The sequence below is a fragment of the Austrofundulus limnaeus genome, unplaced genomic scaffold (genome assembly GCF_001266775.1).
Source record: "Austrofundulus limnaeus strain Quisiro unplaced genomic scaffold, Austrofundulus_limnaeus-1.0 Scaffold9, whole genome shotgun sequence".
Lineage (NCBI taxonomy): Eukaryota > Metazoa > Chordata > Actinopteri > Cyprinodontiformes > Rivulidae > Austrofundulus > Austrofundulus limnaeus.
This window is the reverse complement of record NW_013952411.1, coordinates 3,407,252-3,421,303: the sequence shown is the minus strand read 5'-3', so window position 1 is coordinate 3,421,303 and position 14,052 is coordinate 3,407,252. Positions and strand designations below refer to the sequence as shown.

General features: G+C 40.1%; 1 protein-coding gene across 4 annotated transcripts in view; it reads right to left on the bottom strand.

Moving 5' to 3' along the window:
- Positions 1–14,052, bottom strand: part of tle3b (TLE family member 3, transcriptional corepressor b) — a 31,459-nt gene that overhangs the window by 3,754 nt on the left and 13,653 nt on the right. For 2 of the 4 annotated variants that reach the window (XM_014001545.1, XM_014001546.1), the window contains exons 8-19: positions 8,417–8,621; positions 7,895–7,953; positions 5,559–5,681; positions 5,118–5,168; positions 4,560–4,715; positions 3,741–3,876; positions 3,348–3,520; positions 2,808–2,884; positions 2,459–2,708; positions 1,420–1,667; positions 493–640; positions 202–352 (exon numbers count right to left, since the gene is read on the bottom strand). In XM_014001545.1, coding sequence (XP_013856999.1) covers positions 202–352; positions 493–640; positions 1,420–1,667; positions 2,459–2,708; positions 2,808–2,884; positions 3,348–3,520; positions 3,741–3,876; positions 4,560–4,715; positions 5,118–5,168; positions 5,559–5,681; positions 7,895–7,953; positions 8,417–8,621 — 1,777 coding nt within the window. The remainder of the gene's footprint in view (positions 1–201; positions 353–492; positions 641–1,419; positions 1,668–2,458; positions 2,709–2,807; positions 2,885–3,347; positions 3,521–3,740; positions 3,877–4,559; positions 4,716–5,117; positions 5,169–5,558; positions 5,682–7,894; positions 7,954–8,416; positions 8,622–14,052) is intronic. The other 2 variants (XM_014001547.1, XM_014001548.1) reach the window with 1 other exon arrangement.

Genomic DNA, 14,052 nt, shown 5'->3' with positions numbered 1-14,052 from the left:
GTGTGTGTGTGTGTGTGTGTGTGTGTGTGTGTGTGTGTTAGTTATTTCTTTCGAGTGTTTTGGTTGTGTTAAGAGCTTACTGTATTTACTGTATAATTTGCTCACGTGTGAAGCTTAAATCTTTCGAACTGTTAATCAGTTTATCATTTCATACAGGACTTTTTTCATACACATTAAGTGATATCATGAAGTGTTACTCACCACAATAGGCAAATTTAAGTGAGAGGACACAGCTTTCGTGAAGATGCAGCTGGTATTTGTCAGGCTTGGTGTGATGGAGCACCTCCACGTTGCTGCTCTCCATCCCAACAGCAAGCCATTCTCCAGTGGGACAGTAACCCAATGAGAAGATCTGGAACAAGGACACAATAGTGAAGTTAAGGGACGTCTGCTTCACGATTTAAAAACACAAGGAGCCAAATGTCACAGTGTAGGTTGATACTAAACTTGTTAAGAAGCTGTATTTTTTTTTTATTAAAAACTTCTGTCTACCTGTGAGGTAAAATCGTGTTGCTGGAGCTGTCGGCCTTCCCTCAAATCCCAGGAACGGACAGTGTTGTCAAGCCCCCCTGTCCACAGTTTGGTCCCATCATGGGAGATATCGATGCAGCTGGCGCCATCTGTGTGACCCTGAAACTGCCTGGAACACACACAACATATATACGTCGAAAAACAAGAACAAACGTAAAAGTATTTCTTTTACTCTTTAAAAACAGTCAAATAGAAATAACCTATATTGTGAGACAGTTTGGTGTGTCACGTCAGCCTACTACCCTTTCAATATACATACACATGAGCAATAAGCTGCTCAGTTAAGAGTTTTTGTAATTTCCTTTAAGTGAAATCAGACGTTTTGGGTAAAAATAATCAAATTTTGTTTAAAAGCAAATTAAAATGAGTAATTTTTTTAACAAATTATTTTAATGCCTTCAGGTTTTTCTTTTTGTGTGATCTGTGTCGGATTACTTTAAGCACAAAGAACTGCCAGGGTTTTAAGTGATTTCTATATAATGCTGTGTTATAATTATACAATTAAATGGATAAGATATGCACTTTAAATAAAGCTCCTTGTGGTCTTATGCAGATTAAACTTAATGCTTCACAATAAGAAATATTTCTCAGTCACAAAAACACTCATAGTTCTCATTTTCTTTGATAATGAAGTCAGTAGTGACCATGTAACATAACTTACTATAAATGGATCAAATCTGTATTAGTTAAAGGTTATCACATTCCCTGTTAAGGCAGTTCTGTTTACGTTTAAAAATATTATAGATAACTGATGACACATTGGATAAAATCTGAACCACTACAACGTGTAATTCAGTTCCCAGGGTCTTGAAAACTGAAGGAGTGACACATTTGTTTTGTTCTACATGAAGCTCGACAAAAATATATCCCCTCAAGCAAAGTACTCACCTGACAAGGGTCTGGTTATGGAGGTCCCACACAGCAATGTTTCCATCAGAGCAGCAGGAGAAACAGACCTTGGCATCGGGGCTAATGGCCAGTGCGTAACAGGCTGGAGCAGAGGAAGTGAGCTCGGCCTTTATGCGGGGCGTCTGCGAGGCCAGGTCCCAGATGGTCAACGTGCTGGCTTCACCGCCCACTATTAGGGTGCGGCCATCAGGCAGCAGCTTGCAGGAGCGGATGTAGTTGTCTCTGTTCTGGAGCAGAAACAAAGGCAGAGCGTTGTCAGTTTTAGTGACTGAATGCTTTTTTCGTTTTCAAAATAAAAATAATTAGAACAATAAAGCCTATTTAAATCATGTTGAGCAGTATAAACAAAAAACACAGTGCCTCTTAAGAGCATTTATTTTAAGACGAGTTTCTTTTTTTCCAAGCTGCTGACTTCAATGTTAGTGAAGATATGAATGTCAGCTTTAACAAGCCCTACAGAAAGAGAGAGTAAGGCTGCAGGCAGGAACACTCAGGCTCTCTGAGAGCAGCAAGACAAATCAACAGYATTACAGAAACTATTGGTCAAATTAAAACAACACCCTAATGGCTTTATAAAACCAAATAGCACCCTAGACACACCTAAAGGGTGTGGGAGGCCATATGAGTTGAACGGCATGAAGCCACAGCATCAAAATGAGAAACGGGAGGCAGTTTGGAGGAAGTAATGAGCTGGGTAATGGCAGACAGGGTTGGCCAATCAGAACATCATTACTCAGCAGGCTTCTTTTTTTCCCCCCTCCACCAAGGACAATTTCAGCCCAGCAGTGAGACATTTTACAGAATAATTCACATCTTTTATCTGTTGGGATCTGTGGCCAGCTGCATCGAGAAAATTCATAATAAAAGGAGACTATTCAGAGATCTAACGAAACAGTTCACTGTCTCTGCCATGGTCGAGATCATTAAACATTTACAGTTATAAAATAATCTGAATGTCACTTTGAACAAACACGTCATTTTCTCTTCCTCTGACTACAAAACAGCAACAATTACTGACCAAGCAGTCAAGTTGGGAGACTGGGCTCTTGCTGCCTGGTTGGCTGATGTCCCAGATCTTGACACAACCTTTGCCACCGGTGTAAACGTGACGTGTGGGGTTGCTGATTGTGACTGCACACACCACCTCCCCGTGGCTCAGTGTGTTGATCTGGCGAGCGTGACGTGGGATGCCCGGGCCTATCAGTGCATCTGGAGGGAAGGGCACGGGCTGCATCTGACCATCTGCACTTACGTGAAAAGAATAAGCACTGCAGAAAGAACAAAAAAAGGAATAAGACAAATTAGTGTTTAAAATTGAGTCGAATGAAAACAATTCCTGAACACAAAAATAAATAGTAAATACATACGGTTTTCCTCCTGAAATGGAAGTGAGACTTGCTGGAAGGCCTGGCGCTCTCATGTGAGGGTGAGGGTCGAACCCTGCCTGCACGAGGAAAAAACAAAAATACAAAAACATTTTCAAGTTGCAGGCAATTCGTGACGTTAAGTGCTAAAAATATAAAGAAATTTTAATACCACTGTTTACACAATATTTAAAAAAAGGTGCAGATTTGGCTTCACTGTGTGCAGACAAGCTTGATCCATAGATAAAACATTATTTAAAGGCTGGGGATTTTCAGACCCCCTTAATGCTAAGTAACATTTTTAAAATGCTGCTGAGCTGTTTAGTCTTACAAACCTCTGTCAGCAAATCAGGAATAATCATAGTAAGTTTAAAACGACATAATGAATGTTTAAGTCAGTTTTTACTCAGGGCTGGTGAGGATTTGTGTTAAATTGCTGCTTATAGAATGAATTACTTTAGGTGGGAGAAGAAGTAACATCATTACATTTCTCAAATTCACCTGGGCTTAAAATCATTTCAATAAAAAGCTATGGTTAATTACAATTGGTGAGCGTCCATAGGCAGCAGCAGCGGCAGCACTCATCTGTGGTGAAATGAGTCCTGGGTACATGCCAGGACTGGTCAGGGACCCGTTTATTTCATGATGACCCATCATGGCAAATGGGGTGGCATAAGAGCTAGCGATGGACAGAGGTGTCCGCAGGGCTGGAGCAGCTGAAAACAAGAGAAGAAAATCTTTTAAAATGATATACTGTGAGAAGAGCTTTAAGGTGCACAATGTGCTTTTGTTAACAGTTTTATTAGTTATTTTTCAAGATCAACAACTTTTCATATCATACAGTCAATCTTGTAAACTGTTTGCTTGCTCGGTTATAACTGTGTAAAATGACTCAGTGAAAAATGAATTATAAAACCCAGAATTGTCAATTATTACCTAATGCCTCCATCCCAGGTGGTTTGCCCATAGGTAAAGGGCGGAGTCCTGGAGTAGTACTGGTTCCTGGTGTTGGCGCTTCATTTCTTGGAGTAGGTGTGTTGGACTTGAGACTCGGTGTTGATGACTTGTCATTCTATAATAAAGATAAGTTTTTTTAGCCTCAGGGAACACTTTTACTGAAACTTCCAAGTTCCCTTACTCTTGCTCAAATGTGCAGCTGGAAACAAATTAAACTATTTCTGTGCCAACTTTTTAAAATCCGCTTATGAGTCAAAATACTCACTGGCACAAAAATCCACAGTGACAATCCGAGTGGCCTGCCTAAGTAAATTCAATCCAACACAAACACTTTATCACAGTCATAATGTAATAAAGAGTGTGAGAGATTGAGAGTCGTCGGGACATAAACCTTTGAAAAGAAGCCATGTTTGTGGCTACCAGTAGAGACACATGCTCATTACACCTGGGCCTTCTCTGCTCTATTGGTAAGATATGGTAGAGATTAAAAATAAAATGGACAGCGGTTTACCCGCTGTTGGGTCTCTAGGTTATTTACAGCCTCGGGGGCGATGGAGAAACAACCATTTACTGGGTAAGCCATAAAGGAGATGGATAGGACTGAGCCATAAGGTTTGATTTCCTGAGAATACATCTACCTTCTGCCCCATGAAATCCTACACAGCAGTCAGCTCCTAAGCCAACGAATAAATCRTTCACACACCCACTTCACTTGACAAAAGCTCTTTAGTCTCTCAGTGTAGGCTTCATCCCTCCACTGTAACCTCTGTAAACTGTTCACCCTTCGGCTGCACTCACATGGGCGTGGTCCTTTGCCTTGGAGGACGGTGTGCTGCCTGAAGAGGCGACGGAAGCAGGGCTGTTGGGGGCAGCGTCCTTCTTCAGCACTCGTGACTTATCCAGGCCGTTTTCTGGAGGAGAGTGAGCAGGGCTGACTCGAGGGGTGGCCGGATCCTACAGAGTTAAACGAGACAGACAGAGAGCAAGACTGAGCAAACACACCGGAGGAAAGCCACTGGCATTTACATGTAGGTCAAACAAGCTGGGCCCTCGTGTGCAAACACAGATAAATACACTATGTATGCTCATACTCTCCCTCACACACATGCATGCACTTCTCATTCACCTGTCACACCCTTTTCTCTTTGTGTTCTTTGTCTTAGATTCTGCATGAATGGCAAAAGGAAATTCAGCGAGTAAACACACACTCAAAGCACACAATCAATATTATGACAGACTTTTTGGCAACACGGTGAAAGGTGTTGAGGCTTCTACAGACAAAAGGGAGCTGTGTTTGGTCTCTGCAAATCCTTTATGGTGTAGAATGTGGCTGAGCGGCTTAAACCCCCATCTTACCTCATTGGAAACATCCACCACTAAGTCATCGCTTTTTTCTCCATCACTGTCCTGAAACACAGAAATACCAGGTTTAGTGTAGACAGGTGAATATAGAAACATGATACTGGAATCTGTGTGTGATATTTTCACAACTATTAATGTCAAAACTGTCAGATTCATGGACCAATTTGTTTACCGGTACTTTATATTCATAGAAATCAAAGATGGATGACCTGTTTTACAAATATTACTAGCAGGTCTTTTGAGTCCCCAGAAATTATTTACAACCATTCAACTGAGGTTGTACACTGAAGTAAATAATCTAACAACTAATCTGCACATGTTTTGGATGTTTTTCTACTTTGACAAGCACCTGGATGAAGTCAAACTTAAAGTAACTCCCAAACTAATATCAAGCTCGGAAAGAACAGCAAACTCTTCACAAACACAAACACTCACATATCCTCTGTTGCTGTCTTTGTCGTCCACTTTGCGTTTCTTGGAGTCAAGGCCGTAATCTGAAGAACTGCGGTGCTTCTCGCTCGCTACTCGCAGGCTGTCTGATGGCGACACCGAGTTATTCTGCCACAAACAGTGCACAGACCACATCAAAACATGCTTACTGAGGTAGCTTAGCATCCTCACATTTTAATAGTATATAATCGATTCCAACATGTGCAGATTCATGTACTGTGTCTGCTTTAACCACTTTTAATGCTTTCAGTCAGATAATGYTTTGAGGCTTAAAAGCAGCATGTGAAAAACTGTCAACAAAACAGATAAGCTAAAAGGGAAAAAAAGGTGCGTTTACATCCAGACATGCCTCATGGGTACTTATACTTTGTCAGATTAGTAATAATATTGACAGTAAAGCAAAATGCACAATGCTCCTGGGCTGATTTGGGATAGAGGGAACAGAAGAGGATTCTTGGAAAGCTTAGCCCTGTCACTCTTGCCAACGCAGCAGAGCAAAGAGGAAACAAACAAGGCAGCTGAGGAAAAACCACAAAACAGAGAGACCAAAAAAAAAGAACTAACTGGCAAGGTGACTTGTAGACAGAGTGAAGGTGGAGAGAAAACAAGAACACACAAACTGACACTACATCCTATAAAATCTTACTTCATCCTGGTAAAAGCCCAGATTAAAGCTACATCAGCTGTTTCAATCATACAGGCTGCATTCCAGACTGAAACCAAGCATTTAAAAACAAAAACTGACGACACTCTTACTCTGCTAGCACAAAACTCTGCTTATAGGTCTGTGTTGTAACAGGTCAAACTACAAAAAAGACCAACAACAAATTCATGAAAATCCTCCAGAAGAAAAAATAAAGAGGCCATTGAGAAATCCAGGACAAGAGAGCAATGTGGTGAGACAAAGAGGGTGTTGCCTGCAGAGAAGAGTCATGAAAGGGCCAGAGTGAGAAAATTAGAGGAGAAAAAAAGGAAAAAGAGACAAGAGACTAAAACAGGAAAGGAACTTGGCAGGCAATAAGAGCAAAACAACGTGCCAATGAGTTTTCCCCACTAGTGGGAATGCCCAGAAAGTCTGGCACCTTCTCAGAAGCTGCAAACAGGGTTTTTGTAGTCTGGGAGTTGGTGTGGTGTGGTGGCACAGCCAATCAGATTGAAAGGCAAAAAAAATGGATGGGTGGGGATGAAAACAAGCAAACCTTGATGTCAGCTCATAAAGAGATGCCTGCAATCATCAGAAACCGAGAGATGTGGTGAAAGAAGGAAGATGTCTGATTTGTGAGACCCCTGAGCCAAATGGTCAAGAGCTGGACTTTTTAACTGTGATTGAGCTACTAATGGTACACTCTCAGACCACCTCCTTTACAAAGAGTCACTTTTCCTGTCTACTTCTCAGGGCAAAATATGGGAATTTKTTCAACTGCCAAAAAGAAAGCCTGGCTTAGTGTGATGCTGTCTGTCAGACAAAAATCTCTTACAGCATTACAGCTTGTCTGTGTATCTGAGCCTGAAACCTTTCAAGGATTGCTTAGTCTCAGTAACCCTGCACTTCCCTTCAACTGCGGTATCAGATGACCCGAGACAACAGAACAGGAAGACTGAGTGTGTGTGTGTGTGTTTGTGTGCTAAACAAGCGAGAGAGCAGAGGGAGGCTGGGAGATCAGGTACGGTGCTATTGGCAGCCGCTTGTCACCAAATGAGAAGAGGGAAGAGTTTGGGTTCCCTCCTGACATGAGTGGGCCCATTCAGGAWGGCCAGTCAATGGGAACCTAATCTGTTTGAGCGGATCCAACAGAGCGTTACGCTCCAGCTAACTGAGAGCTTTAAGCCAGTCCAATAAACAAGGACTTTAACATGAGAAGGAACAGAGAGATAGGGACAGCACAAGACAGAGGAGGAGGGAGACAAGTGATGGGAACAGGTTCATCACTGAGGCAAAGCTGGAAATTTTAGGATACACAAAAGAAAAGTGTTAAAGCTGTATAGAATTTTATGCACGTTGAGACACAAAAATCTGTAAAGTCTCTAAAGTGGTAAGAAAACCAATAGTCTAAGTCACTTTTAATTGTGTTGAAATAAAAAAATAGCAGAATACTAATCCTTGTCCAGTAATGGGAGTCATTTTCCAACCAGATAAGACAGCAATTGTTTATTTGCTCAGTCAGATTATAACCCCTGACTACAAGAAGGTGTGTGTTCTTACAGAGAGAGCATGAATTTCTATTAGACCGTGGGTTTAGGTCTATGTAAAGTACACTTAATCACCAAGCACAGTGATCCAAGAACAGGAAAAGTCAAGAAAAGCACAGAAGTCAACGTACCGTGCTGGACTCTCGCTCTTTCAWAGGAATAGCCAGAGGTGAGTGAAAAGATGAGGGGCCAGGAGGGGGAAAAGCAAAACACAAATTAGTATGGAGATAACAATAACTCTGCAATCAAAGCACATAAACAAACAAAAAATCACTCATGTACCTCAAAGAACTCTCACATTTAAAACCTGGTTTGATTAGGTTCTCTAAAGCTCATATTTGGAAACAACCTAGTTTTATACAGGTTAGGTATTTGTTTTGACTTAAAAAAAAGGGAAAATGGTCTAAAATAGCTTCAGGCTTAATTAGTAAGTCATTTCAGTATATAGCAAGAAGTTATGAAAGATAAACAACATGCATAAACAAGAAATCTTAAAAATAATTTAAAAAATGACTCGACTACCACAAATCCCAATATTTTAGATTAATATAAACACCAGCATTGTCAAGTTAAAAACTACCTACTAGTTCTATAAATAACTCTGGTTCATGTTTTTGTGGGAGAAAATATATTTGGCCGGCTGTGCTCCTCACCTCGATGCTCCAAGTCATGGTGGTTCTTCTCATCCTTTACAGGCAGGTGGGCCTGGCTCCCAAGAGCACCCAGAGCCAGCAAACCGGAGCCAGCACCTGTCACAGGGGGGATGCCAGGCGGCTGCAGGCCTGAAGGGTGAGGAGGTAGCTGGACCGGGGGGCCGTGGGCAGCGTGAGAGAGGTGCTGTGCCTGAAGCTGCTGCTGCTGTAAACAAACGCACAAAGACAGGAGACAAGACAGAGGACAAGTAGGTCAGCTGGGAAATGACTCCATGAATGACCATGCTCTACAGCTGGCTTTGGCAACGTTTAGCTCAAAACCAAACTGTTTATTGTCAATAGTAGATTAACAGTCAACGCCAGCATGCTCCTGCAGCTCACTCACTGGCTGATTAAAAATAGAAAAATCTGTTTGTACACTTAACAATTATCTGCCTCAGAGCAGAGGACGGCAGAATACGATAAAAACTTACTTACTCTTATGCACACTAATGTCAACAAGTTATACAACAAAAATCATAAAGTACCCAAGTATAGCATTTTCACAAGTTAAAACAATATAAATGATTTATTACAAGCAGATTATGAGTGTTTTCTAAACAGCGGTGGTTAAAAATAACAATACAAAGCAGGTTACAAGTTTCTAGGCAACACGTGATATTTATACCACAGTAATACACTCTGATGATTCATTTATGCTATATAAAACCTCACAATAGTAAATACATACCAGTAAGTGAACGACAAAACTATAATTGATGTCTTTCAAATGAGTCAACATGCATTGCAATAATAAAAACCTTCAAAAAACAGAAACAAAAACTAGTTTGAAGTTCAGTAAACAGCTGCAATATGTTGATATTTAATTATTTAAAGTTCTAAATATAAAACTTGCCACTGATTACTGTGTTAACCTGGCAGCGTTAGAACAAATTAAAGTTGACTAAATCAGATTTGTGCAGAGGTGAATGAATGAGCAACAGTGACTTTATCCAGATTTTTTTAAAGAGGCCTGGGTTCTTTTTACAATCCCACACACAAGTTTTTCTCTCCTACTAATATTACGTGACCTTCAGAGAGATGCGTTTTGATTCAACAACACATCACCTCTGACCACCAAAAATGATATCAAAGAGTTTTGCTCAGTCCCAAACCGCTGTGCTTCAATCATAGCTAAAGCAGTAAAGAAAAAGAAAAAAAAAATCAATAGGTCTACACTTGAAAACCTCAAAATCTTTCAACACCCTGAAAAACCAAGCGAGCATGCCCTCCTCCAGCAAGAATACAGCTAAGCACAAAACAGTTGGGAACACAAACATCTCCCAAGAGGCCATGAACGTCTGTGAGAGGCAGCCAGAGTGAAGAGAGTAGATAGACGGGAGTTAAATAGCCACTCAGGCAAGAGGGAAGYGAGTGCTTTAAAACGAGGTTAAATAACACTTAGCACATCCATCAACTGCCTCTCCAAAAGGGAGGGGAAAAAAAACTGATTGCTATTCAGCTTGTAAGATTGAACTTCAATAACCTGATCCATACATTCATTACATAAAATGGAGAAACTAGACCTTGGCATACAGTATATAGTGGCTTACCACATTTAAAAGTTTATTTAGAAGCTGGTCATTATTCAGTCAGCTCATTATGTCGAGTTGGACCTGAAATTGTCTGATGGATGCTAGCAAAAGGGCAGCATTGTTAATCGATATTGTACTGGGGTGCGGAGCAGCCTCTTTGTTGTGGAAAAGGAGAAAAAGCGGGCAAAAGCTGAGAGATGGAAGGCGCAGCCAGAACAAGATGAGGAGGGAGAAGCGAATCACAAAAATAACAGGGGAATAAAAGACAGAGTGGGCAAGGGTTTGAGGCAGGGACGTCCCTATTGAGTGTGCCTAATGAGGAAAAGCATGCAGGGATCATTATCAAGAAGCCTCATTAGCGTGCTGTAGCTGAGGAGAAGAGAGACGAGGGAGGGGAGTCATGAGCGGTGGACACAGAAAAAAAAAGAAAAAGCAAGGGAATAATTTCTCAGAAAATAAATTGCTTCCAACTCAATATTCATGAATACCAAGCTAGCTTTTCTTTCACACGGATCTTTTTTCATTATGTGTAAACGCTGCAGCAGTTTTGGTAACTTCCGTAGGAAACAGGCAATTAAAGTTAACTAGGCAACGCCGGTTCCCTGCTGAACAGTACTGTCAGGTGGAACAAGCATCAACACTGACAGCAAAAGCCGAGTGGAAGACTGACTAATGTCTGGCAATGATCACCACAAAACATGCTGTGTCTCACATCGGTTTTGTAGCTCATCATATTTTCTCCAGTATTTGTGCAAAAATAAGCCAACATCCTACAATACAAATGAACATAAAAATAGGACAGAGACAAACATTTCTGGGGTTTAGTAGCCATAGTTTTGTCTGATCTGTCAAATGACAAGAACTTAAAAATACCCCCGATCCAAGTTTTCCGTTGTCTTCTAAAAGCACCCTTAAAAACAGCTATTTAATCACATTAACTCTGAACTCTCCATAAACATGTTTCAGACAATAGGGTTGTGCAAATAATCAAGACTAAATTTCTGTTGATTTTCACTCTTAACGATCCCAAAACCAAATGTAATCAAGATCACAGAAACATTCTTGAGATTATTTTTACAATCTGTTTTGAAAGCATTTGTTTGTGTTTATCATTCCATAAAGTAGCCTATAATTGGTAGGGATGCACCGATATGAAAATTCCAGCCGGTATGGATATCCAATATAATTACTGCTGTTATGGCCGATAACTGATATTTACCGATATTACACAAACACACAAATTATATTATACATATATGCACAAACACACTTGGGTCTTTTTTGATACCGCAAATAAACAACCAGACATCTGACATGGCTCTACTTCAGTTATTCCTGGCTGTGCAGCGTCAATATCACTATCATGATCAAACAGAGCTGCTCAACCAACCATCCCCTCCTCCCAAAACAGAAACACAAAGATAAACAATGTGGGAAATCAATATCGGACAATAAATATCGGCCCAGTTTTAAATATTGGACCGATACTAATATTCTTTAAAATGACCAATATCGGCCAATGCCGTGTATCCCTAATAATTAGATGACTTTTTGGTCAGTTTCATGTTTTAATGGAAAGCCCAGTCGAAAGATAAAAGAAAATTTTACATTCAAGGCAATTTACTGTTCTTTAAATGCAATAAATGTGATGTACTCCTAAATTTCACAAGCAATCATCCTAAATAATGGATTTTGTTATCAACCATAAACATGTGATTATACTTTTTGGCCATAAACTAGCAGAACTATTACACACCATGAGTTTTCTGCTACTGCTGGGCCAAGCAGAGATGAAGTGGAAGAGATTCAGTAAACCCTACTAGCACAATCTTATTGCATGGGCTTATTCAGACTTAGCACCAACATCTGTTGTGCGTGATTTAACTGCATGTGGACAATTCTGATTGAGAGCATTCACACCTGCAGTTAAATATCCATCCTAAAATCTCTGTGAGCAGATGTCAGTGACCTGCTCTGTATGCAGATAGATGCAGCCATGTTAGGCAGAGAGTTGTCAGATCACAAAACTCCACCACAACAAAACGAGCTGCAGCCATCACCTGTTCTCTACACAACTGTGAGCACAGCTTCAGCATTGTTTTTAAGGTGACTATAATCTGCCATAATGCTGCTCAGACTGTTTTGTGACGGACAGAGCACGTTGTAACTTACAGTGATCACAGCAGGTCCAATCAGGTCTAAAAACAATCAGAACACAATGAAAACAGACTCATCACACAGTGTTTTGTTAGTCCACTCTAATTAACTGTGATTCTATGGGGTCACGTCAGGTCAGTAGGTGGTTTCACAGCTTGGCTCAGGACACAGTTTTCCCTCTAACATTATCCAAGGAGTGCACCCTGCCCTGTTAACAGAACCAAATTATCAAATTATCTATTTTTCCCCACAGCTGAAAGCAGTTTATCCATTTGTCTGTAAATTGTAATATTAACAAAATCTAATTGTCTTCTAAAATTAACAACCCAAATATTTAAAAAAAACTTATCAGTCAAGCAGTTCCATATAAAAAAAAAATACAACATCTACAAACTGACATTTTAGCAAATACCTGTCTTATAGTTGTAACAAAGTAAGCACATCCTGATAAAACATGCAAAAGCAGACATTGTGGTAAGCAAATGAGCCAGAGTGATATTAAAAACAGCCAGGTGTAGATGTGCCATGGTCCCACAGGTTACACCACCTGCAGCTCACACATTAACCAGTATCTAACTACACTTTGGCCAATGTTGAACTCATGGAAATAAAGGTAGGAGGATGAATACAGAGCAGCACCTTTGGCAATTGTCAAATACAACTCAGACATGCTGCCTTTGGCTAAAAAACAATGTAAACAAAGTAGGGAATGGAACAACACTTTTCCTGTTTCCAGTATTTAGTTTCCATGCCTTTGCCTTTTAGTTTAATTTAAAACAGCAAGGCTTTGACTTAAAACAAATGCATTTTTTTAAGTAATGGTTTACTTTGGACAGTTTCTGAATGTTGTCTCACATGAGCAGGAATTAACAAGTGTTTCCATGTTGCGGTGCCAGTGGTTATGGTCCTTTTACATGGGCTGAACTCAGCCTTATGTTGGCGTGGGTTCTTAGTTTTTCTATGGATGGTTCCACCCACTTGGTCGAGGTACCAAGTGTGCCGAGTCACGCTGAAGATTCGATGTCAAAGAACTGCAGCCCATTGATTGGTCAGAGTGTGACATTAGTCATGAGAGCATCTCTGTCATCAATTGGGCCCTTCCAAAACCTTGCAACCGCAACATTCGAGTTGGTAATTTACTTATTAAAAAAATACATAATGCATCCATTAAAATGGCAATGCAGTGGTACTATGAAGAGGTACAGATGTTTCCTTGCTTGTTGTCTGATGACAGAATTCAGAGGTAGCTGTAATAAATGAACTTTATTTACAGGCGCTCACTGACAGAGGAAAACTATGGCCTCTACTTGGTTACATCAGTTTTGGAAACGATGGACACTGGTAAGTGTTTTGTGACTTTCTTTTATTTACTCGTTGGTGCCAAGTTTCAGACGGTGGTGTATATTAGTCAGGTTAAATTAGGGCAAAGCAAGTTGTGCTGAGACTGGACAATGTAAAAACAGTTTTTGAGAGCTGTCCTTTTTTTACCAAGCTGGCATCTAAATGAGTGAAGATACTGTATTTACAAACATATTAYGGCTGCTCGATATGAGGAAAACCTGCCATGTGCAATAACCAGGCTTAATATTGTGAAGACGATATGACTAGCAATAAATGAACTAATACATTAGTATGTAGTGTTGATGTCTTTCTGCTCTGGGTTCAGAACAGGAAAACAACTAATACATTGTTTCCATTACAACATGAAAGTTTTCTTTTAAAGTGCAATGAGACATTTGTTGTTTTAGCAGTGAAACAAGAAAACTACAAGCAATACAGTTTCTTAATGACTTCAAAATTTTATCCTCAGAAAACATTTTCTGATGCTCTAAATACTGAAAAATGCCTCTTACTATCAATTATTTTTATAAAGATAAAAACATCTGAAATTAAGTTAAGTTAAAA